The sequence below is a fragment of the Oenanthe melanoleuca genome, chromosome 3, assembly GCF_029582105.1.
Source record: "Oenanthe melanoleuca isolate GR-GAL-2019-014 chromosome 3, OMel1.0, whole genome shotgun sequence".
In the NCBI taxonomy this organism is placed as follows: Eukaryota; Metazoa; Chordata; class Aves; order Passeriformes; family Muscicapidae; genus Oenanthe; species Oenanthe melanoleuca.
Genome location: NC_079336.1, coordinates 88,722,716 through 88,747,845, shown reverse-complemented (window position 1 = coordinate 88,747,845; position 25,130 = coordinate 88,722,716). Strand labels below are relative to the sequence as shown.

Sequence of the window (25,130 nt, the reverse complement as noted above, 5' to 3'; positions counted from 1 at the left end):
CAGAAACAGCACTCGTGTCTCCTGCACAGGCTGTGTGCTGCCCTGCCCCACGCAGGGCTTCCCCCTGGGCATCCTCCCACTCTTGCCGCTCCGGGGCAGCGGGATCAGAGACACGGGGCACCCCCAGCTCTGGTGCAGAGCTGAGCTCGGCTCCAGCTCCCTCTGCTGCTCAGCCCCAGCCCTGGGACACGGCCCTGCTCTCCTGCAGCCCTGCCCAGGAGAGAGAGCACTGGGAGACTGGCAACAACACAGCCTTTGCCTCCATTACCTCGTACAAAATACCGGCTGCAGATGCAGTTTGAAGCCCTTCTTTAGTAAAAAATTACAGTATTTTAGAAACCGGGATTGACCCAGCCAAGCAGAATTAGCACAGCACCCAAGGTGGCACAAAATTATTTTGGGAACCCAAAGCAAGGATTTCAAAATCAGTCCTGCTATATATTCAGATCACATTCTGATAGCAACAACACTGTCCTGGCATTTAAATATTCCTTTTTGAGAAGCAGTATCATGGGTAGAATGTTTACACAACATACACTGAGAGAAGTGTTCTCTGCCCAGACTTGTCTTAATTGTTCAGATTATTAATTAGAGTATTAAAAAAAAAAACCAGTCTCTTATATTTACCTGTAGGGTCTGATAATTTTTTGCCCATAACACAGTGCACCTTCCCAGTCCTGCACGTAGAGACATACACCCATGGCCTGGTACATCATATGTAACATATAAACATTACTGTCTTCAAACACTGCACCCATCTTGTCCAGGCTGAGTTCACAGATCTCCAGTAATTCACTAGGGGGTAGGAAGAAGTCAAGGAATGCAATAAATCTATGGCCTTTCATTATATATCTACCTGACAATGCCTTTGGACACAAAGAGGAAAGAGGTAAGTTTAATTTCTACATCTTATTATTTCTCCTGCACGAACTTCTGAAGTCCAGCAAGAAAGATTTTTATGTTACACACCAGTGGAGTCAAGGCAAGACAAAGGATATATTTGTAGTGCTTGGCTCGCCTGAATTCCTCAATCACGTTCCTGGCATATCTGATCATGTCCTTTACTGTCTCTGCTGATGGAGGATCATTCAGCTTGCAGATTTCCAGTTTCTCTTTATCCTGAAGGAAACACAATGGACCTTACAAAGGCGGGTTCCAACTCCTACAAATAAAAGTGCACCTGCTATACAAAATTTCTCTAATAAAAAGACACAGATGTGAACTTAAGCTCTTCAAAGGATGAAAAAACAAAGGTAGAATGTGCACCTGCAATTTTTCTCTAAAGCCTTGGCTAGAAATCCTAAGATCCCCTAGCCCTCCAGTTCATCTGCCATTCTCTACTTCCAAGAAGTCCCTTTCTTTTGAAAGATTGAAGAGCTCTTTGATTTTGTCTTGCAAGTGGTTTTACATAAGAAATTTCACTGCTTCCAAAAGATCAGGGTTTAAAACAAATTTGGGCTTAGTTTTAAGGCTATAATAGCTCAAGGACTTCAGGTTGACTACCAAATGATATCTCTGTGGAAAGTGACATGATCTTAAACACAGAAAAGGAACCCTCAGATCTACAGACAAAACCCCATTTCCATATATTTTGTTATTTCTGCTGGACAGCTCCACTTACTCTTATCTCTCTATCTAACATACTATTTCATGAAGAGTCAGCTACAATCTGGAGACAATTTTTTGCTGCTTAAGCTTCGTATTGTTGCAAGATTTTTGTTCCTTTTTTATTTAATCTGCCAGCTGAGAGAGCTACAGGGACTCTTTCCAGAACTGAAGGAGGCTGAGTGACAGGCGAATCCCAGAGTAGCACATTGTTGAAAATCACAGATGAAATCCTGGCTTCATTAAACTCAGTGGCAAAATTATCAAGGTAACTGTGGGGAAAAACACAAGTGATATGGTATCAACAGAATAGTCTCAAGCAACAATACTGGGTACTATCTGGAAAAAAAAAGATTACACCATTTAGGGGAAGGAGATGGCTGTCTGGTGGGAAGCAGCTCTCAAAATGATTCCTGGTAAAAATGGGAGGAAAAATGATCTGGAACTTAAGGATTAGATTATGCCAGATGCACTGATCTGGAATGACAGACAAGCTACACAGAACTCAATTTCTGTAGGACCTTCAGTGAAGGAAATGGTTGCACAGGCACAGCTGTCTCAGTATCTGTTGGGTTTAGTACTTTTTCCCTCCAAGAAGTGCTTTTCTTTAAAACACCTAACACCTTGTTGTCAGGAACACTGCCTGGATCTTCCTTTGTCCTTTGAAGGGCACCAGCTCATGTCTAATGAACATAACTCTGGCTTGCACATCACAAGGGGCTGTGACCCATGACTGCACTGTCCCTGAGCAGACCAATATGATGCTATTGTAGAAAAGACCATTCCCCAAATTATGCTGGGTCTCCAAACCATCCAGACATGCCACACAATGTCCCCTAGAATTGATTGAAATGTCCCAACTGGGAAATGCAGCAGCACCCTATTCCAGAAATGCCCCAAGCAAGATTTACTCGCTGGGAGTTGTTCTGAGCTAAATTGGTTTGGCCAGGTAGCATAGATACAGTGTAATTATCTACTTTTAACAATCTTTGCTTTGTAGCTCAACTTTAAATAGATCTCCACCAGGAAATTTCCTGATGTGTCATAATTACAGTGGAAAGAATGAGTACCAGAAAGCACTCTGGACAGAAAGGCAGAGAACACAACCACCTCCCCCTATCCCCATTATCCTACTTTCCAAAATGTAATTAAGCCAGATAGGATATTACATCTAAGGACATGGGTAGGTCCTTTACAGTCAGAAGTATATTTCACACCAGTTCCATTACCTTTTCCTTCGTAGTGCATTCCCTGCAATCACAGCTAAAGAAATAGGAGTCTCTTAACCGGTCATTTCTGTCCTCTGTGGGATACAGCAGGTCAATATAGCTGCTAAAAATCTATGTGGTAAAAAAGAAACCCAAAAAACTGTTAGTGAGAAGCAGCATCACTAAACATATTTCCTATACTAGTTCTAATATATGTGGTATGTATGACAACTACATATTCATGCAGCTTGTGGATCCCTGCAGCCACTTCACCTGCCCACTCCCCCACATTCCAAGCCCCTTGGCAGCATCAGGACTTGTCACTTGCAAATACAACCTGAGAGAGAAGTGTTCCTTTCCTATTCCTTTTGGAATTTCCCCCAAATATTACCCTGGCTTGCACCCAGGACAGCAAGATTCAGGTGTGGATAAGGAAACTATGACAGCATAAATCTCAGGCTCCTGTCAGACTACAAAGAGATGCCTACTTTTCAGAAGTAAAATAATGATTTCAGGTATCCAGCCTAGGATAAATTACAGTGGCCTGGTTTTTTGGAGGCTGGAATCTCAAATTTTTCTTTCTGAAAACCTACAAAAATTGGGGCAACAGCAGTCACTAGTAGCTTTAGAAACTTAGGACAAGACCTTTAGATCTCTGAAAAGAAGAGAGGCCCAGTGCTCCTGTTCAAGGAGAAAGAATATCAGATTTACTTCAGCAGCAATATTTTAAAGCAAAGGAAACCTGCTTTTGAACATTTTAAAGGCCCTTCATATACACTATTCTTAAGTTTTCCTCTATTTCAATGGTCTTCAGAAAAGAACCCCTGCAACTAGCTTTAATGCAGTGCTTTTAGAATGAGATCTCCCCCAAGAAACACGTCCTATGCACAGCGCCGTTGATCATTCTGCAGACCAAGGAACACCTTTAGCTCCATTTCCTCATCTATAATTATTTCAAATGCTTTGCTCAGTCTTTTTACTTAAAGTTTCTCTTTTCTTTAAAAGTAAAATTACATGCAATTTCATACAGTGCACCTTCTTAAGTGTGACTGTGTCATCTCACGCTTTCCCTCACACTTCTCTCTTCGATATTTTCAAAGCATGTGGAATGCAGGGACCACATTAACAGCACAAAAAAAAACAACTTTAAAATGCTGCCCTGCAATAGCTGCACAGAGCCTGAAGATGGAGACACAGGCTGGGAGACTGCACCACGACCACACACAGCCACAGCTCCTGTACAGAAACCCTGAAGTGTCAGAAAAGCCAGTGTGCAAATGCTGTGAGGTCCTGGAAAGCTGATGCAGCTTCTAAGGCAGAATTCAACCTGAAGAAGAGGCTGAGCAAGGTAAAGACTCCACATCTCTATCTCTAATGATACACGTTCCCCCAAAATGCTAAAAATGCCTGGGATTCCACAACAAAATTCTGAAGCCAGAATCAGTCCTTGCTATTACCACAAAGCATTTGCAGTGACTGCCAACATCACAGACAAATCATCACTGGCAAATGGCATCAAAAGAAGTTGCTCACCTGAGTTGTTCACCCTTGGCTACAGCAAATAAATTCACTTTGTTCCCAAGGGGGAACAGCTATAATCCACAAAAATAACCTCTCTACCTTTCTTCCAGGCTGCTATCACACACCTCAGAAAACAGTAGATGCTATCAAAAATCAAATCTGAGCTTATCAGCATTAACTTTGCCCATTGAATTAACATTTACAAATGAGCCATTGAAATTCTGTGCAAACTCCATCCCCAGAGAGGATGTTCAGAATCCTCATTCCCTGCAGGTATTTGAATATCCTCCCCAACTCTGTTTAATATTTTTTTTTGTTTTGTTTTAAAGTAAAGTGCAGCTCTACTGTTTAAAACTCCCTGCCAAATTCATTATTTGATTGAGAAAGTTTCAAGGTAAACCCAGAGCCTTACTCAATTTCACAGGTATTTATTCCTCTCTGTTCAGTTTCACTCCACCTAAAACCACACATTTGTTCTTCTGTGATTTCCCAGCAAATGCCACTGAGGTGATATGACCAAGTCCCATGTTTTGTGGATGCTCTGTCCAAACAGAAGTCAGAGGATTTATCTGTACCCATTTACCTTGTTTATTCTGGCTTCAATTTCAACACATTACTATTATACTGGGAACTATTATAGCAGTAATAATTTGCTTTGATCTTGGAATTTCAAAGCAGCAGCCAAACATCAGTAAACTCAGCCTCATTTTACAGATGGATAAACTGAGAGAGAGGCTGGCAGATACACAGTGACTGCTGCAGGTGCCTTTCCCATGTTTTACCAAAAAATAGGGTACTGCCTCCAAAAATCCCTTCAATCCTATTTTTTTCCAAAGCACCATCTTGCATTTCTCTGAGAAACAAGAGATCCTTCCTTCCTGTTATTAAATTGCCATCTAATTGAAATGATCCCTGAGAAGCAGAATGAATCCTGTCAGGTTGCAGGAGAACAGAGCACATTCAAACACTGCAGTTACCTCCTCTCCAGGCTCAATCTCTCTAACAGCTCTGACTTCAGCCAAGGTTCCCTTGTAAGTCACAATCACATTTGGGCAGCAGCTATGGTTCATCAATGCAACACTGTAAAAGTAGAAAAGTAAATGTTTTCCCCAACCACCACCACAAGCAACAGGCAAGAAGTTAAGCACCACTTCACAAAATAAATAATTCTGAAAGATTTGAGTCAGTCTGTCTCTCTAAGCTGTTTTTATTCTGAGGCTTAACATGAAGGTAACCTTGGGAGAATCTGTTGTACTGTTATTTATTCTAATGATATGGAGAATGGCTGTGCTAATGAATCATTACATTTTTAAATCCTATTATTGCAGAACTAGGCAAGTTATTATTTTCCCCTTCTTACAGTGCTGAAGGACACCTGACAGGTATGTTCATACAGCTTTAATATCAACATGATAGACTATTTCCCTCAGAGGAGAAAGAAAAACATGTTTAATCTAAAAGGAAACAGGAAAATACAAAAAACCAAAAGTCTTTGCTGCATTGCAAATTAAGATGGGTGTTAAAATTTTAGGTGGCTTCTGTTCAAATGTAAACAGCCTCCATGTTTGAAGTGGGAGGGAAAAGATCTCTCTCTGTTATATAAGCACATGATTTGGACAAAAACCTGGATGGATAGAGAAAAGTAAACCTCCTTATTACCAAGCTTGGAGAAAGTGCAGTTCACTGCTCATCTGAGATAAAATTTGTAATTTTAATTCCTTCTCTTCCAGTCTAGTAAAATAACAACTGTCTCTTCAGTATTTTTAGCTCACAGGCATAGCTGTTAAGTAGGAAGTATCTGACTCTTGTATCCTGAGCATTTACAAAGGATGGTGGTGGACATTTTTCTAGGACATCCTGGTTTAATACTCTCCTCTTCCCACAATGACTCTGATCTTGGGCATTTCAAGGCATTAATTTCCAATCTGTAGATCAGGGATATGAACCTCAGACAGATCAGCCTGAAGAAGAAGAATAATCTGTGAAGCAAGGACTAGCTACTACTGCTTGTCTGCAGCACTTGGCAAAATCACATCCAGCTTTAAGTGGGCATCCACAAGTTTCAGGTTACTTTGACACAGATAAGCTATGAGTAATCCAAGCCTCACCAGGAAGTCAAACTAAGCCTCAGTGCTAATACCTTCATACAGGCTGTGCAAAGATCAGGGGCAGAAAATACCCTCCTCTGCTACAATATTAACTGGAAAGGGCAGATTTAAAAATGCAAGAAATGTTTCTTGCCCTAAAGAAAACTGTAGTCCCCCATTCATAAACTGCAGTTAACACTTAACATCTGCAGTTATTTGTAAAGCTAAGAAGCTTCTACATGTTGTTTTTTCCCACTGTCATAGCAAGGAGGCTCAAAGAAGCTATGAAAGAGGTTTACTATTTGCCAAGGAACAAAGGTAGAAGGGATACTGTTCACAGAGCACTGGGGGAAGGATTATACCCAGCCAAAACAGAAAGCTTGAATAGAGCAAGTCACCTGCAATCCTTTTCATTTGGCTTAGATCATTACTTGATGTCCCTGTCCAGAACCTGCTACCCAAACAAGTGTTTTCTACCAATCTGAATATAGTTCACAATCTGAGTTTCAAAATGAATTACATGTGCAATTTTACCAAAATTACTGGATTTTTCAGAAAAACTGTTGCAAATAATCAGCCACATTTCATTAGCCAATTAAAGATATTTAAAACAAGATACATTAATTCTTTTGGTAGATATCTACTTCCTCTGTTTTTTAATAATTTTATATTTTAAAATCAACCTACTCAGGAAATATGGCTGATCCCAAATGAGAGAGTTCTTCATCTTCAATTGTGAAGCCATTACAGTTAACCTAAGAAAAAAGAGAAAGGTGCTGGATCAGCTTCTGGTCAGCTGAGTACTCCACATGTACACACATCACATTCTCATACATTAAACACAATTGCAGAAATTTGTTTACAATTTTCCATCCACCTCTCCAGGACTCACAGGGAGCTCCATAACATCTCGACAAGTGAAGTTCCAAAGGAATGCACAGGACACTAAAGAACTGACAGCCCAACACCTGCCCCTGTTCAGGACACATCTAGTGAATTGCTCCTTGGAGGGCCATCCAAGAGGAGTGGGGCTCAAAAAGAGCACACAAAACCTTGCCCCAGTATGGGGCAAAGAGACTTTATTGGGCCATGATAAGGAAAGGGCCAAAGCAGAACTACACATGCAAGGAGCAATGTGGGAATGAAGGGCAGCAAACTCAGCCAGGCTGGGGCAGTGCAGAGCTTTGATGGAGCATATGTCACAGAGACCTGCTACAATGGCACCTGTCATCCAAGACTGCACATGTCAGCTAAAGCTAAAGCACATGTGAAAACAACAAAAGCACTGAGAAAGACTTGAACCTCATAAAGACATAGAATAGGAGGGGACAGAAAAAGGACAGAGTATGAGAGGAAGTGTATTCCTAATTTTAACAGACATAGGATCAAAAGAACTTGTTCACAAAACTCTCTTATAGAATAGATTCAAGCAGGTTTTAAAACCTTCTCACTTTTGTTCTCATCCAAGTCAAAGGAATCTTAGAGAAGTTTCAGCTTTTTTCATGTGGTTTGTACGACTTTAAGTGGCCAAAATGCACCTCAGTCAAGTACTTTATTCCACTTCCACTTCAAATCACACACATACTGACACAAAGAGTACCCTCTCCACATTCACCATTATTTCACTACAAACATGAAAAAAAGCACCAGCAATGCACTAAAACAACTGCTCACTAAAACAATATGGCCAAGTCCAGTTAAATCTAGAAAAGGCACAGGAACAGTCAGTCAAGCATAGTGCAGTAGTTGTTTTGGAAAACAAATAATACCAAAAATAATCACAGAACCATCGAATGGTTTGGGTTGGAAGAGACTGTAAAGATTGAATTCCAATCTCTTGTTTTTTCTCCCATCCCCAGAGGCAGGGACACCTTCCAGTAGACCAGGCTGCTCACCAAGCAAAGTGATATGCCCACAAGCTGGAATGCAGCCTGGACTGGCTTTTAGAAAGACACAAATACCCAAAGCCATTCCTCAGATATGAACTATTCAGGGTGAGTTCACAATTAAGGCAAGTATCCTGATGCACTCATCAGTATCTCTGCTATCTTTGCTTGATCTTTATTCTGTTATTTTTAGCAATATAGTGCCCAAGGTTCCCAGTCTCTCAAGATGGGCATGCTGCTCCACTGGCCAATGTAAAAACACACCTGAACCAAAACCAAAATGTAATTGCTGAATGCAAAAACAATAGAAGGGAAAGATAATATCAACAGCAAGTGAGAACATAAGGCTACAAAGGCTGATAAAGAACTGCTTGATGGTTCTAAATCACAGGGAAATAGATAAAAATATGTAGTGAGTTATCATCAACTGCCCTCCACTAAACCAGAGCCAACACACTTCATGAAAGTATCATATTAGAAATTACACAAGAGGAGGGATTAGAAGGGATGAGATGTCATTGGTTTCACCAGATGAATGCATGACTAAAAACAGGCAAAGTGGAGGGAGTGAGGAGACAACAGCAGTTAAACTGGAGTTCAAGGTTGTTCCCAATGGTGGAAAAGAGAATGTGCAAAAGAAGGCACAACATGCAAGGTCTTCAGGGAAACGGTGAGATGCTGGAACTTGAGGCAAGAGAGAAACTGTTTGAAGAGTATGAGAAGGTGAGGAAGAAAAGCTCCAGCCTCAAGAGGGACAAAAGAGAGTAGAATGATGCCAACAGCTGGAGAAGAGAGAAGTGAAAGGCAAGGACTTCAGACAAAAGAACTTATTTCACTTAAAAGGACCACTTACACTTTAGGCTGTGTAAGGAAGAGCATCAGGCAAAGTTCACTAAGAGCAATGAGAAGGAGTCAGAGGTACTCAAGTCCCAAATGACTGCCCTGAACCACAGGGAGGAACAATGGGGAATGGAATGGAGGAGCAAAAGAAGACCACATGAGGCCACAGTAAGTGCTGAAGGAAAACAAAGGAGCAGCAGCATATCCATACTACTGGTTTTAGGTCAAGTTAACTAATCATTAGGTAACATGTTTGTACAGCTCAAGTACAAGCATACCTCCCTTTCTTCTGGAAAGATTTATTCTGGGACTAACACCTCAGAAGGCTGCCTACTGTAAAACACTTCTGAAAAGCATCCAGATGACTTCTGGAGATTTTAGTTCAAAAAATTCTAATGTCCACAGTAGCAAAGTGTTACCTGATGATCAAGATGAGCCAAGTAACACCTACAGGTAACCTCCATAGAGAAGACTGGATGGAATATGAGATCTGGGAGTCAGCAGCTCACAGAAATCAGTTAAAGTACCACAATCTGGTGGAGCTGCCCTTGGACAGGACATGAAACAAAAGTCATTCGAGCCAAAAATAATGAAATCTTTGGGGAATTCTGGCTACATTCTAACAAAAATATTCAGAAATACCACAATAAACTGGTTGTACTAACATCTTCAAAGTATCCCTCTGACAAACATAAATTTTAAAGTCTTCAAAAGAGAAAAAAACTCTCATCATTGAAAGGAAATGTGTAATTAGAAACAACACAAGGGATGATAAGCAGATGCTAAACATCCTAAAGAATCATTCCTCTACAGAATAAGAGTACTTCTGTATGAAGAAAATAGTAACTGTGCCTCCTTGTTGGTAGATGCCCAGCTCTACCAAACAGGATATTTCCATCTCAGCTTTCATCACAGAGGTCAACATTTGCCCTCATCTCAAGACACTATTTTACTCTGAAACTTAAGTACAAAACTAGCTTATATTAAAGCAAAAGAGGAAAAAGAAGAAAATGGATCTTTCAGTATTCCACTAGCGTATTATTCCATCCACTACAATACATTCCATTCAGATGCATATGAAAAGTAGGTGAGAAAAAAGAAGTGACTTATCAGAAGTTATCTAACAAGACATCTTGTCTTTCCTTCATCTCTCCAGATGGCCAAACCACCTGACTACATTTAAAAGCCACACAGCAGATGAAAGTTTTAGGCTGTGCTTTCTGCTGCTCTTTCTATGTCTCTGAAGTTTACTCCCTGTGAAGGTCAAATACAATGGTGACCTGACCAGCAAGGATTTCCACAAGTTTGAAGCCTGAATGAAGGATTTGCCTCTGCAGGGTCTCAAGCTAGCAGCCTTCCATGTTAGTTCAACAACAGCCACACTATGTTTGGCCCACAAGAAGCTCAACTTTTGACAGGGTTTATTAAAGGCTATTTCCCCTTTTCTTCAGTATTTAAGAAGCACCTCATGGAATGTCTGCAGATAAGAGTCTCTCCCCTCAGGATGGAAGTGGGGCATATCCAGCCACTACTGCTCAATGAAGCAATCTCCATCAAGTATAGTCATCTGTCCCTAACATAAGCAAAGAGCTACCCTTTCCATTGCCATTAACATCCTCCCCCTTTTAGAAAGGCTAAACTCCTACAGCACCATCCACCTAAGCAGGCTGTGTTCTAGCCAACTTACTTGTGCAAAGAGAACTACAAGGGCAGCATTGTCAGGGTAGTCCAAGTGCTTTGAGTAAAAGTGATGAAGAGCAGCAATGTCGTTCTGAATCAGCTCTCTCTTTTCATTGTCTAGTTTGTCAAGGTCTGTGGATAAAAAATACATTCCATTTCAGTAATAGGAAAATCCCTCCAGGTAGGCTAAGGTTAGAAGAGGCCCAGACTTTAACAGAAACCCCTGAGGGACAAACCATTTGGAAGTAGTGCAATAAGTGCCTGCTCTTCCACAAACATAACGTTGCCTCTGCTAAAGCCACATGAGCACTACAAAAACACAGAGTCACAAGGTTGGCAGAGACCTTCAAGGTCATCAAGTCCAGCCCATGCCCAACATGAAGGATTAAAAAGCATTTTCTCACATCTTTAGGTTAGCAGATAATTGGACACAGACTTTACCTTCTTGGGTTGTAGTCTTTAAAGTACATTTGTTAACTGCAGCAAACAGCCCAGCCAGCCCTGGTAGGTCCCACTTACTGTGGTGTGAACTCACACTAAACCTCACTCACCTGAAATTATGCTTTATAGAATGAAACTTTCTCATACAGACCTAGTCCTTACCAGCACAAACCATCCCAAACTGCTGCTCAGGCTGTTTATCCCTGCTGCTTTTGAAAGACATGGTCTTTCCTAGCACAGAAACCCTAACTATTTGTGGCCACATGTGATAGGGATCTAGCAACAGCACTGGGGCTGGTTACAGAGCCTCTCCTTTGCAGCAAGAGGAGGATGACATGAGGGTTTCCAGGAATGAAATCCACCTGCTTCAGGAGGTAGCAAACAGTGCCTGAAAGTGCCCATGTCTCCATGGGCTGGGGGTGACCACCAACAGAGATGTGTTTAGACTTCAGACATCCACTAATAGGAGACAGCAGCAACATCACTCCTGCCAACTGTATTCCATGATGGGTTTCTTCAGAGATTTACCCGCAGGCTCATGACAATTTCTAACCAAAGCCATGGTCACTGAATCTTTCCCTACCTAGTCCATGCAGAGTAAGCTAGATGATCAACCACATACTCCTGGTCTCCTCTCTATTCCCTGAAGAGCAGTGTTTGGAAATGTTTTCCTAATCCACTCTCTCACAGTGGCAGTGTTACTTATTCTCTCCTGTTCTCTTCAACTGAAAACAATAATGGAGAGAAAATGCTGCACAGCAGTGGAAGAAAGAAATTATTTGTAAGAGCATATGTGAACGATGGGGGAGTCACAAAAAGCATTGAGGAAAATTAAATTGGACCATTTAAGGAGATTTAAGACAAATCAGAAATAAGAAATTTTGAGCTTCCAACTGACAGCCAGGTGCCTTTTCCTGTCCTCTGTATGTTGCAAAGCATAAGACACTTATAGAGGTGTGATAAGCAGTGAGTTGAGTCAAAAAAGCAGCAGGAACAGGGGTGCTTGCTAGCAAAACAAAGGCTTCTAGAGGACAACAGGGACACTGCAACAGAAAAACAATTTCAGCCTTTTATCTCCCAAATTAATAAACTATTGAAGACAAACTGCAATGCAGAAGAATACACAGAAATTACTTCAGCACTTATCCATTCTCCTCAACTTCAATCCTGCCAACTTACCTGTAGAACTACACTTGCCCTAGACAAAGTTAAATGTTGGAATTTTCCCCCGTTTTTCTCCCAGTTGTCCCAAAAGCAATGACAGGAGCTTTTGTTCAGGAAGCAAGTAAGACTACTGTGCTTGGTTACTCTGCTACCTCAAGTCCTAGCAATGAGTACATTTATTCAGCATTTTGTAAAAAGTTTTGGAAGCCATCAGAGTAAGTAATGTGAATATACAACCCATTGCCTCTGTGTATATTATGCTCAGCACCAAAAAAGAAAACAACAGACTGGTGAAAACTGTGCCAGGATGGTTACTAATGGTCATTTTCTAACTTGGATGTAAACAGTAGCTTTCCAGTAAAAAGAAAGCCATTGCCTTATCTCCTTCTTTGGATTATTTTAGAGCATTTAGGACATGGAATCATATATAACATGTCAGATTTGACTGGCAGTGACAGATACTGAAGCACAGTCCAGAGGGTGCTGCAATTAGCCCCTTAGTCACTGTCACCATCAAGCAACTGTGCTGTCTCTGATTTTATGCCTCCTGGTAACAAATACCAGCTATTTTAATTTTACAACATTACAATTCTCAAAAGACACTAGAACACCAGAGAAGCAAGAGATGGATGTATGCTACATAATTAACTCTGTCTAGGTTTTCATCCTTGTTTCACAGCTCCCACAAAGAGCCAAGGGAAAAAAAAAAAAAAAAAAAAAAAAGGAAGAGCACTGCACTTTTGAAAAAATGATGAACCAATTCTCTTTGTTTACTCCTTTCCTCCAGCAGGAGCAGGATGGTCTGGAAGTTGTTGATAGAGGGGAGCCATGGGGAAACAAATCATTAATATAGATAAATCAAAACCTCTGTTTACCTGCAAGCCTTTTTTACTTACGTGATTCAAACTCTTTTACAGCAAGCAACTTCTCTGACTGTGTTCTTTCAGGGTGAGTTTTCTAACAAGGGGAAAAAAATAAGAAAAGATTTTAATGTTTCACTTTGGCAGTTTTGTGTACTCATTCAGAATTTGGGAACTCCTACCTCTAAGACAGATCCAAATGCATAGTCTATGGAATTTATGAGAGTTGATGAATAGCAATGAGTTAAATTGACTGCCCTAAGTAAAGGCATAGAAATATTCTCTCCACACCAAATTAGGCAGCAAAAGATGAACTCCTATCAAATTTATATACATAAACTGAACAGTATTTTAAATATGTCATTTGCTTTGTTCTAGACACCCAGAAAGCTGCTAACAATAGCAAGCAGGCAGAAGACAGGCTTTGCTTTGAGGAAAGTGAATAAACTGACTGTTGACAGAGTTCAAAAGCAATGCTCCACTGCTGGCCTAAGGCCACTTCTTTGTAATCTTGGCCATTAAATATGGCTTTGCAGGTGGCCCAGCAGCTGAGGTTCAGGGACTATGGTTTGCATATTTAGCTTTTATATGACATGTAGGGTTCTCCCCCCTCCCCGTAAGCAATGAAAGCAGAAATTTACTCCAACGACTTTTTGTCATTAAACATTCGATTTTGTTTGTGGACCACTACCAAACTGAGCTTTAATTAAGTCACACACATGTACATTCATGCACACACATCTACACACACAGCAAGGATGCAGCTACCTTCCCAGCAGGCCACGAAAATCCTCCCTGCATACAGTTTCCAGGTTGCCCTTGTCACATAAGCAGATCTCAATCAGAAAAATATGCTTCAAAGAGGATTTGTTTTTACAGAGAGAGTTTAGGGCTGTACAAAGATGCACAGCACAATAACCTTGAAACTCATGAATCCCATCCCCTCCCTGTCAGCACTTGTGCTTCCCTCAGTATCCATATAGTTAAGGAACACTGTAAATGGAGGCTGACATTGCAATCTTCTTTCCTTACAATGTTCTTTTTCTCCAAAGACCGAGGGTCTGAGATTTCTCTCTCAAACTCTGGTTTTCACCAGCTAACTCATGATCATAAATGTTTATACCTGAATACCTCAGAGGTGTTTTTGATTCACAAATGTACTGGGAGTTATATGCTGCACAATGCTATGCAACTGTAGCTGAAAAATACTACAACAGGCAACTGCCTCATAAAGGTATGTACCAGTGCCTGCAGCCAGATAACTCTAGAAGCATTCCTTGAAATTTAAGCCCAAATGTCAAATTTTATTCTTCTTTCTCTTCATCAGCGTAGCCTTGATGCTTGCCCACATGTGTAACCAAGAGCTCAAATATACCAGAACAGAGGCTGAAACACCAATGTGAAGCCATCAGTAAACATTTCCAGACTCTGTTCAGCAGTATCTTGGCCATAGGTTACAGCTGAAGACCTCACTCGCCTTTTGCCAGCTTCCTGCAAAAGTCTCCAGCTGGACTATACTGGCCCTGACCCTGCTGCAGTGGTCTGATGGTCAGCTCATTCAGCTGCTCAAGCTCTGTGTTACACCTGTCTGTACACAGGAAACTTAAGAGTATGTGTGTGTGTGCTTTGCAGGGACAGTTACTGTCGGTCAATTTTCATTTTCCTGCCTTTCCTGGCACCCAGAGCAGGAGCAAACCTCCCAAGCCTCGCCTTCTGCTCACCTGTTTGGCAAGGATCCTTGCTGTTAGCCTCACAGTCTCTGAGGGATGCCAGTTCTGCCCAAAAGTGCACATGGAGGCACATTCCAGCTTGTGCATTGGCCAGTCTTCCTTCTGAAAACATAGAAAAAAATAATAATAATAATAAAAAAGTGCCATGGAGATAAACTTATGAAAAAGGGGATGGATGAAGCAAGTCCTGCCAGATCCTAGAGGTCAAGCAAAATGTGTTTCCTTTAAAAAATAAGATGATGCTCAGTAAATCTGAACAAAAGTTTGAGTCACATTTAACGGGTACAGCTATCCTGCTTTTTTTTCAAACAAATTCACAAGGGACAAGCTGAAGTCAGAACATCTTAATTTACTCATTGGAATAAAAGTATTAAATGACGAAGAAGCAAACAGACAACATGATTTATAAATCACCAGTTCTTATTGTTCAGACCAAGCATGTGAGGATGCAGTAGGTCTGAGCTTGATGACTTTATTGGGCTCATTTCCATTTAATACTTTGGCCCCTCATTAAGAGGTGACCCTGGTGTAATCAGGAGTAATGTGTCTGAAGTCAATGGATTCACAATCACTAAGAATCATTTGACTGTAAGGTCAAACCTAAACATTCTGATGGAATTATCAGATTTTTTTCCTTAAATGTTGAAGAATAAAAGTACAGCTAGACAATGAAAACACACTAATACAGACAAACATTCCAGTTAAATGTACAGACTATAGTTTAGGCAATGTACTCATAGCTCAACAGACAGTAACAACATACAGGAGTGATGGCACAAGGCACTCACAGGCTTTTGTCACTCTATAAGTTTCACATAAGGCCACAGAATCTTCCAAAGAATAGCACAGAATCACATATTAACCATCTGCAGCAGCACAGGCTGTCCTCAGACTGCATCAAATTTGATTTTATTTACTTATTTATTAATTCATTTAAACATGGAAATATTCAAGAAATGCACAGTTATTTATTGCTACATCTCAACCCAAACATGGATTTATAGAACTGTTAGAACAGACCTATAGTGCTCTGTCTGCATAAGGAGCATCAAATTTTGTTTTCATACCAGATTCAAACTGGTGCAAAACACTAGCAGAGAAAAATCTCACAACTAATCCCACAAATCTGTAAGTGAAAACTTTTCAAGTTTTCAAGTTTCAAGGTGCTAAAAGGCACCTTCTAGAATGTTCTTAAATCCCATTATGGTGATTCACTCAGCGTGGCAAACCCTGTCTTGGCCCACTCACCTGCAATTTTTAAAAATAATTATAAAATCTCAACAATATGGCCCATCATAGTGACTGAGTGGTACAGAAGGAACAATTCCCCTCAGGTGTCTAACCACCAAAGGCAAGAGCCATTTGGAACACTAGGGAGACACACTGAAGGCTGTCTGAAGGAGGACACAGGACAGGTAGATATGTCACAGGTCTGCTGGGAGACAGATTCCTAGTGGGAACTACAGCTGAAGGCTACATACAACAACCCAAAGCAGGAACCAGTCAGGGGAATCAGGACCCTCAGTGCCTCCTGCCTCAGCTGCTTAGCTTATTCACAGGTTTTGTAGATCAAAACAAAAATTCTTCCACTGAAAACAGTTATTTTAACTGTCCTGGGCACAGACAGCTTTAGGAGATTATTTTATTAGGAAAAGAAAGGTCAACACCAGTCCCAGCCTTGGGTAGGATTTGAAGCAGTGTAACACTACAAGGGTATTCAACCCCTCACAATGCCAACTTTGCTGTCCTTGATATCTCAATATGGTACTTCCAAAAAAACCTACATACAGGCTGTTTGAAATAAGTTCCAGTGTAAATATTCTAAGAGGATATGGCAATACAGACCAGAACCAAAATAGTATATTACACTGTAATCATGTCATGTGAAATTACACTCTCGACTCTCCTACAGCTGTCACACTACAAAATGCATCCCCAGAGAGACCCATTTCCTATGTAAGCCCCAAAAATTTTTCTGGAAAACTCCTGATGGCCTTTGCTATAGAATCTACAGGCTAAAGGCTACAAAGAGACAGAGGGAAATCTCATCTCTCACCTCTTCTTGCTTATCCAGGACACCCACTAACTTTAGCATGATTGTTCAAAAATTGAAGGCACTGAACCTGAAACCTTGCAGGACTCTCATCCACACACACTCATTAAATAAACAGGAGAAATTACCTGATAAAACAAAAAATCAAAATGCAAAATCACGTGCCTGTCTCGAAGCAGTGTTTTTAAAAAAATCCATTTCTCCCTTTATTCTTTACACATCGTTAATTAAAATCTTTCCCCAGGCAGAATCATACTGAGTTATGTGAACTGGTGGGGAGGTTAAAGGGACAAGATACGGCTGAATTGTGCAAAATGAGATAAAAGCCTGAAACACCACAAAAAAAGAGAGTTCTGATGACTGAGTAATACCTGGGATAGAAACACCATGACAGCAGCTTTCCCTGCGATCACAGCAGGACTATTTTGCATTCTTTTCTATATTTTCCTCCAAGTAGTTTGAATTATAACAAGCAGCATTGTTCTAGCTGAATCCCTAATGCTACATTAATGATATTTTCTTCCTATTTTCATTACATCCATAATATTTTTCCCTTAATTTAAGAGTGACAACACTTTTGGAAGGGAAGTTCTTTAAAGGTTATGCCTTTTACATCAAAGAATGGAACACTCCTCTTCACCAATTTCTTCAAAAAGATTCTGCCATCCAGGACTACTGGATTGATTCCCAGAACACTCTTATACCTCCCAGTAGGAGAAAAACAACAAGTAACAAAATATAATATTAAAAAAATAAGACTCAAGTCCAAACAAATGTCCTCATACCTCCTTTTTCACATGGACTTTTTCAATACTAAATAAAAACTCTGTTCTATTTCACTCAATTAAAAAGAAACACACACAAATACCAGAAAGAAATGATGGACAAGCCAGTGCAGGGGTTAAGCTCACTTCAAAATCTTAAGGCCCATTTGTGATCAAATGGCATCTAATGCTTGAACTGAATTTCAGTGAGGCAACTTCTGATATCTGATATTAATTGGTAAAGTTGTCTGATACAGCCTTTCAACAAGCAGTGAAGGTAGAAGTTTTATATACTTCACAGCCATCCTTCCCTCTCATCATTTACCAAATGCTGGGCTATAGAGGGTCCTTGACTTTCATGGGTTAACATTTAACATGTTCACAGAGACATTTACCAAAGAACAATACATTGGAAAAGTTTTTCTATAGGGGGACAGACACCCAATGCAATCTTGCAGTATCAAAATTCTTTTGTGCAGAATCATTACAGCAAAAGATTTTGTATTTTTTTCTACAGCTCACCAAAGAGAAGCAGGCAATTTCTACAAGGTCCCATTTAAAACACACCTACTTAATGCTAATTACAGATGTGCAAGTACATTTTGAGTTTTAGCAGCTGGTTAAAATAACTGTTTCACTTACTCCAGCAATACCAACTACAGCAGCCTTTAACATGACATGTTAAAACAAGGACAGCCTTGAACATGACATGTTAAGAAAAACACATATGTTTCAAAATGTATTTTGAATGCTGATAATCACCACAGAAACATCTCCTTCTGCACTCTGGCTAGCTGATCTCCACTAAGTCTGGGATAAATGATAGCCATGTGTAATAACAGCAAGAGGAGTTCCAGTAGCTGGTTCAAGTTCACCAATTGCAAAATTGCAACCACATAACCCTCTTAAAACATTTCTCTTCAGAGTGTTTCAGCAGCTAATTTCTAAAGAGAAAAAATGAGCACAGGTCTCCTCCTGCTTGACTAAATTATTACAATTTAAGAAGTCAAGACCCAAACAGCTGCAGATGGGGGCTGAAAGCCACTGTTATAGTAACAGTCCTGTGCTCCAAGGAGGTGAAAGTAGAGAGTGGGATGGTGTGAATCTGTTGGAAATCACAATCCCTTTTTAAAGGGAGACATGGATTAGGGCTTGGCAAAAGAAAGAAGCAGCAAACCCAGACTAGATTCAACCCACAAAACATTAAAAGCAGCAAGGACAGACAGTGAAGGCAACTTCCACTCTTACATGCCCTGAATCCACACCCACGCAAACATCCAGCTTAATATAGGCCAAACACACGGTTATCTACCCTAAAAGCAAAATAAGAGACCAAAACAGGAACATTAGGGAGCTGTGCCAAAGCCTGTGTGGTGCATGTGTGTGTGTGTGTATAGATCCACCTCCTACAACGAGCAAGAATTCCTATGAATTGTGGTACAGGACATCTTAAAGTAAGAAGAGAGCAAGCTCAAAAGTTTTGGGTTTTTATCCCAGTATGCCTCTTGTGGTAAACATTTGCCTAACTGAATTGTATTGACTAACAAGGTACTAACCAACAAGCCCTTGTTGTGTACATACAATTTTTCTGAGCTGAGAAAAAAAAAAAAAAAGGATTTACAGGGAAAAATTAACTTATAAAATACAAATGAAATGAACAATACCATGACAGTTCTCAAGCGCAGCCCTGGCCTTCTATCACTGTTGTATGGTGTCTCACATCCATGGAGGCAAAAGGGACACATTTCCTGTACATTCCAGTGTTACAAATTCAGTATCAAGGCACAGATATCCTTTTTGGCTTTGACAAAGAATTGCTGAACTGCTGAAAAGTGCCTTTGAACGAGGCAGGGATGAAGATGCAGTGCAGACTGTCTGTGTAGCATGTACAGACAGTGGAGACCAGTTTCTAGAGAATATTGTGCTTGAAGGTAACTTTGAAAGAATGTCAAAGAATTCAAACTCAGCAATGTTCATAAATTTCATCAGGCTGACTCAGAAGGGCCCAAAAGATGGAAGACAGTGTTATATCAACTAGGGAATCAAAAGTCACATGTATATCACCAGCAGGAGGGAGGTGCTGGTACCTGTGCACGTCATACTGTAGTTTAGACATCAACAAAATCTAAAAAAGTCTTTTATATCTAGAGCATCATACCACACACCAACAGGTAGGAAAGATTCTAAATCACTAACTTATCAGACAGACAATCTTTTGCTGATCAGTAACTTTTGCAGACTTAAGAACACTCAGTTTGAGCAGCTCAGGCTTTTACCCTGGGAACATGTCCCTCTAGAGAGAGAGAATTCTGACCACCAAAAAAATTTTTGTTTTTCTTAAAAATCAATCTAAAAAAAGCAAAACATGTACAAAACTTTACCAGGGAAAGAAAAAAAATCAATCCTTCCTTGATTGTAAATATAAAAGTATAAACTTTGTCAAGGTTGGAAGTCAGAACACTGAGGGAAGGCCACTTGGTGAGGAAAGCAAAGGACCATGGATGAGAAGAAATAAGTTATTCTACTTCCAACATGACAACTACTTGCTGTTCTTCCCAGCACAAATTACTGAGCTTTCCTATTCCAGAAAATCTCACATAGCTGTTTCATAAACCATTGTACATCTTATATAGTAAGAGAAGGAACTCACAGTCTCAGATAAAAGCTGCTAAAAGCTGTTTTGTTCAAGGATTTCCTTCCCTCATCTAGTTAAAATCTTGTAAGGAATAATGACATGAGGAAACATTTCTTAGAACATTTTCCATGAATGAATCATAGGCTTTCTCTACACTGTCTTTAAAGCTCATCCAGATCCCTCTCAAGACCCTTAAGGATGCTCATACAGTAGGCTTTCACTTTGGACATTCTATTAACTATAGCAAATTTTGTAAAAAACTAGTTTCTGTTAAGCCTTTTGAGCTCTCCTGGTGCTTCAAAACCAAAAGGCTGTTTGATTAACCCACAACTCACAAGTATTTTGTGGGAAAGCAGGAAGTAGGGAAGGTAACAGAAGGAAAGCTGAGGATAGGTCAGGCTTCTTTCGAAACTTGTTCAACAGGAGAATAAGATACATCCTCGAAATAAAAGCAACAGCCATGTCCAAAGTGCCTGGGAACTGACCAGCACAAATCACTACATCTCTGCCCAGGTAATGACAACAGAGACTACTTGGCATGAACCCATGCACCCAGCAGCATGTTAACGTGTGGGAGAAGGTTTGCATTATTTATAGCTAACACACAGCTTCATGCCAGACCTTGGGTGACTCAAATCCTTCATAAGCACTGTTCCACACTCTGTGTCCAGCACCACAGACCTTGCATAGCTCACATCATTCATCAGCAACCCTGTTGAGTTTTTCCACACTGAAACTGGATAATTCTTCTACATCAAGTCAAGGGCCCAAAAAGGCTAGATTCTAATTTTTTTAAAAATTTATTCTAATTTGAATTAAAAACAGATCTAAAACTGCATGCAAATGTTTGGATGTTTGCTCTACCTTAGTATCACTTATATTCTACATTCAGGGGCCTTTAAAAAACGAAGTATACAAAAAGAATGAAAGTTGTCACAGTGAGTAAGTTAGGGAGAAAGCCTGGTAGATTTCAAATGGTTATGACTACCATCAGCTGAGGTAGTCTCAATACTCAAAATATTTGCAAATATTTAAAAAAAAAAAATCCTAAAAAAAACCCCCTCTCTCCTAAGATGGCTATTTAGTGATTTTTTCCATTAGGCACAGGATCTCTTACCAGTTTAGTGAGCTAATGCTAAATAATGTGGTTTGTCCTTAAAAGAAGAAGTAATACAGACATAATTAGTGGGTTGACAGGCAACTCTAATCAAAGTCTCAGTGGTACCAAGCCCTGAAGCTGCTGATCTTGAAAGACTCATGCAGACCACGTTGAAATCCTGTAATTGTCCAATGCACAACTTCAGGGTCAGCATCTGTGTGGTGCTGGAACTGACTGGACTGCTATTAACCATAGCTACAATTAGAAAACATCAGTGCCACAGAAACAAAAATTGGAGTTCTGCAACTCCCACCCTCCTTCCCCCCCACCCTCACAAATTGCATGACCATACCTGACATTCCACATTGCAGTAAAAGGCCTGTTTGCATCTTCCACATTTGGACAATCCTTCTTTCCTTAAAAAGAACACAGAAGTTATTCTGTTCTAGAAACCTGAATGAAATAAAACTGTATGCTGGATCACTTTTTGCACAGTATTTTGCATTTCACAATGAAAACTGTATAAGACTTTCAAAAGCACATTTTTCCAAGCAGCTCTCATTATGCAAAAGCACTCTGCTTTCTTGATTAATTGCTGGGTTTAGAAACATGCTACTCTATGCTATTTGACAGACAGCATCATTTTTTGCCACTATATGATGCATAATGAGCTAAACTTATTGGGTTTTGCAAACTTTAAAACTGCCCTGTGCACTTGTTCACCAATATTGACCCTTTGGCTCTGCTATGATCATTCTACTGTTTCTTTGGTTATAGATTGCATGACCTTTGTTGAGTAAGTGTCTCTGAAGGCCAAGAAAAAATACTGAGTTATTAAATATACTGTTTGATCTCCTGTCACCTGAGAGCCCCTTGCTGTCTCACCCTGTCTGCTCTGATATCTGCGTATTCTGAGCAGACCTAAGGCTCACACTCTCCTTTTTTATATTTGTATATACCCCAACAGGGGGAACTGCCATGAGGAAGGTCCTTTTCTGCTTTAAAGTGCATGTGTTGCAAGATCCCACCAAAAATAGAACATGTGTTACCCAACAAGTGACATTTTGGTATGACAGCAACAGGGATCTCTCAGCAGTACTGAATGCTTTTAAAATGTCTGCACACCCTCCCTGGTGTAAGTAGAAAAAAAAAAAAAGTCTCAAGCTGATGTAAGCTCACTGGAGTAAATCAAGGGTGAGGGTCCTCATATGATGTGATAGTGTACAACATTTTGGTGGTCACTGGCATTTGGAGCCCATAAACCCCAGCAAGCCTGGCATCCCCTGATTGTATCTGCAAACCACACAAGGTGCAACCTGAGCGAGCCGGGCTAACATCATGACTCCTCTTGCTGACATTACAACCGCGTATTTAAAGTAACAACCACTATCTCATGCAAACACAATGTTACAGCCTCGTTTTGCCCATGTTGCCACGAAAGTTTTCATGACAGCTTCGCCAAGTTTCCCTTCCCACGGCTGGTGCCGAGCCCACCACCTCCCTGCTAGGGCTCTTTGCGAGTTCAACAAGCCCAGTTCGGAATCTGGTACGTGCTAGTTCAGTGCTAATGCAACAGTCACAGACACAGAACACATGTCTGAGCGCTGGCGGATCGCCTTACATCACCGAGACATCGCTCCTCTTAGTGGCACTTCATCACCCTGGTGTGAAATAAGTTTCAGATTACACCACTAACTGCTGTCCTGCTGCAGTCAGTCTGTCCCTCGAACGCTGTGCTCCTCCAGAGCTCCAAAGGAAGAGCTTGCATGGATAACAAGCAGCTGCTCCCGAAGATAACTAGAAGCTATTCCATGAGACAACTATTATCCTTACAGTATTACTTCACAGCATTGAAGTATGGAAGTATTCCCCGGTCTTTTGGCAGACAAATCTGAATATGATAAACAAAACCAGACAGTTTCTCCGGCACAAGGAAATTTGTGGTTAGGTACAAGAGCTTTAAAAAACCCTAAACCAAAAAAACAACACCTCGACGCAAGTCTTAAAGGCTGGGAAAAGGCATAAAGGAGGTGAGGAAAATCATCTCAGCTGTACCCTTCTTCAAATTGATGGGACTCGCTTCACCAGCTTCACTAGGAGCTATATTAGGTGCTCATGTGCAAAGAGGGGTGAATCAAGTGAACAAGTCACAAGTAGATAAGGTAATGAGGAAAGAAAAAGGATGTGTGGCTAAAAATAGCACAGTTGCAACAGTTGTTTTTCTTTACTGAGGCAACTACTAACATTTGCTCTTTTATAACCAGGTAAGCACTTAATTCCTCAGTAAGCTGTCAGAAGCCACGAAAGTACTACACCTTCTAAAAATATGGTGTGGTGTGGCATGCCAGAGTGTCATACCCATGCTGCATTTGCTAACCCTAATAGGCCTATCTTTCTTTTTTCCTATAGCAGCTCATATTGAGAGGCTTGAGGCAAACCCTTGAATACCCCCGCTTCCCACAGGTGAGGAGGCACAGCCGAGCCCGCATCCCTCCAGCACAGGAATGGCGAGGCAGGCAGGAGCAGGCAGCGCTCCAGCCCCACTGCTCCCAGCCATGCGACAAACAACTGCTTGCACTGCCTGCGCTCCGCCCCAAAGTAACCTCCGACAGAGGTGATATACAGGAATTTCTGTATATTTCATTACGGAGATACGGACATTTCATTCATAGATATTCCATCCACACTATGGAACGTGAGGTGTGAATTAAGCGAGTGCAGACCCTTTCTCCCTTATCAAACCTTCATTAAAACCAGCCAACACGGAGTTATTGCAAAACTAGACGGATCAATGAAACTTCCTGCGAGAGGATGGTTACGCACGTGTCTACGTGACCGACAGCGAACAGGAAGAGCAGAACTTTTTTTTTTTTTTTTTTCCCCTTTCCCTTTCTCTCTCCCGAGCTGCTGAGCACCAGCTGTGAGCTCAAACTTCCACGCTGCCACAGCACCAGAGCCGAGGAGGGGGAAAGCCGTGGAGCCGCGGCCGCCGGGCGCCGCCCGGGCCCTACCTGGCGAAGCAGCCGTCGCAGTGGCTGCCGCGCTCGCTGACGGCCAGCACGGCCACGTAGGCCGGGCAGCTGAACAGCAGCTCCCCCACGGCGAAGCGCCGCCGCGCCCGCAGCCCCCGGCCCTTGCCGGCGCTGGCGAACATCTCCAGGCCGCCCAGCTGCGCCGCCGCCTCCGAGCGCATCGCGGCCGCGGCAGGCAGAGCCGGGCAGGGTACGGCAGGGCTGCCGGGCGGGCTCGCAGCGCTGCTCTCCCGGCCGCGCACGCCGGCACTCGGGGCCGCCGCTGCCGCCCGCCCGCCCGCGGGAAGCGCCTCCTCCGGGCGGCGCGGGGCCCGCCGGCGGCTGCGCACCGGGAGCGGCTGCGCGCCTCAGGGAGCCGTGCCCGCCGCGGCCTGGCTGCGGCACCGGGCGCCGAGCCCGAGCCCCGAGTCCTGCCCGCCGGGGCCTGGCTGCGGCACCGAGCCCGAGCCCCGAGTCCTGCCCGCCGGGGCCTGGCTGCGGCACCGAGCCCGAGTCCGAGCCCCGAGTCCTGCCCGCCGGGGCCTG

General features: G+C 41.7%; 1 protein-coding gene across 2 annotated transcripts in view; it reads right to left on the bottom strand.

The window, feature by feature from the left end:
- SMYD2 (SET and MYND domain containing 2) overlaps positions 1–24,877 on the bottom strand; it is a 29,142-nt gene extending 4,265 nt beyond the window's left edge. The window contains exons 1-10 of one of the 2 annotated variants that reach the window (XM_056487121.1): positions 24,585–24,877; positions 21,926–21,989; positions 15,014–15,124; positions 13,329–13,389; positions 10,835–10,959; positions 7,109–7,176; positions 5,312–5,414; positions 2,835–2,945; positions 999–1,119; positions 628–802 (exon numbers count right to left, since the gene is read on the bottom strand). In XM_056487121.1, the coding sequence (XP_056343096.1) occupies positions 628–802; positions 999–1,119; positions 2,835–2,945; positions 5,312–5,414; positions 7,109–7,176; positions 10,835–10,959; positions 13,329–13,389; positions 15,014–15,124; positions 21,926–21,989; positions 24,585–24,766 (1,121 nt within the window). In that variant the 5' untranslated portion in view covers positions 24,767–24,877. The remainder of the gene's footprint in view (positions 1–627; positions 803–998; positions 1,120–2,834; positions 2,946–5,311; positions 5,415–7,108; positions 7,177–10,834; positions 10,960–13,328; positions 13,390–15,013; positions 15,125–21,925; positions 21,990–24,584) is intronic. The other variant, XM_056487122.1, reaches the window with a different exon arrangement.
- Between the last annotated feature and the right edge of the window lie 253 nt (positions 24,878–25,130).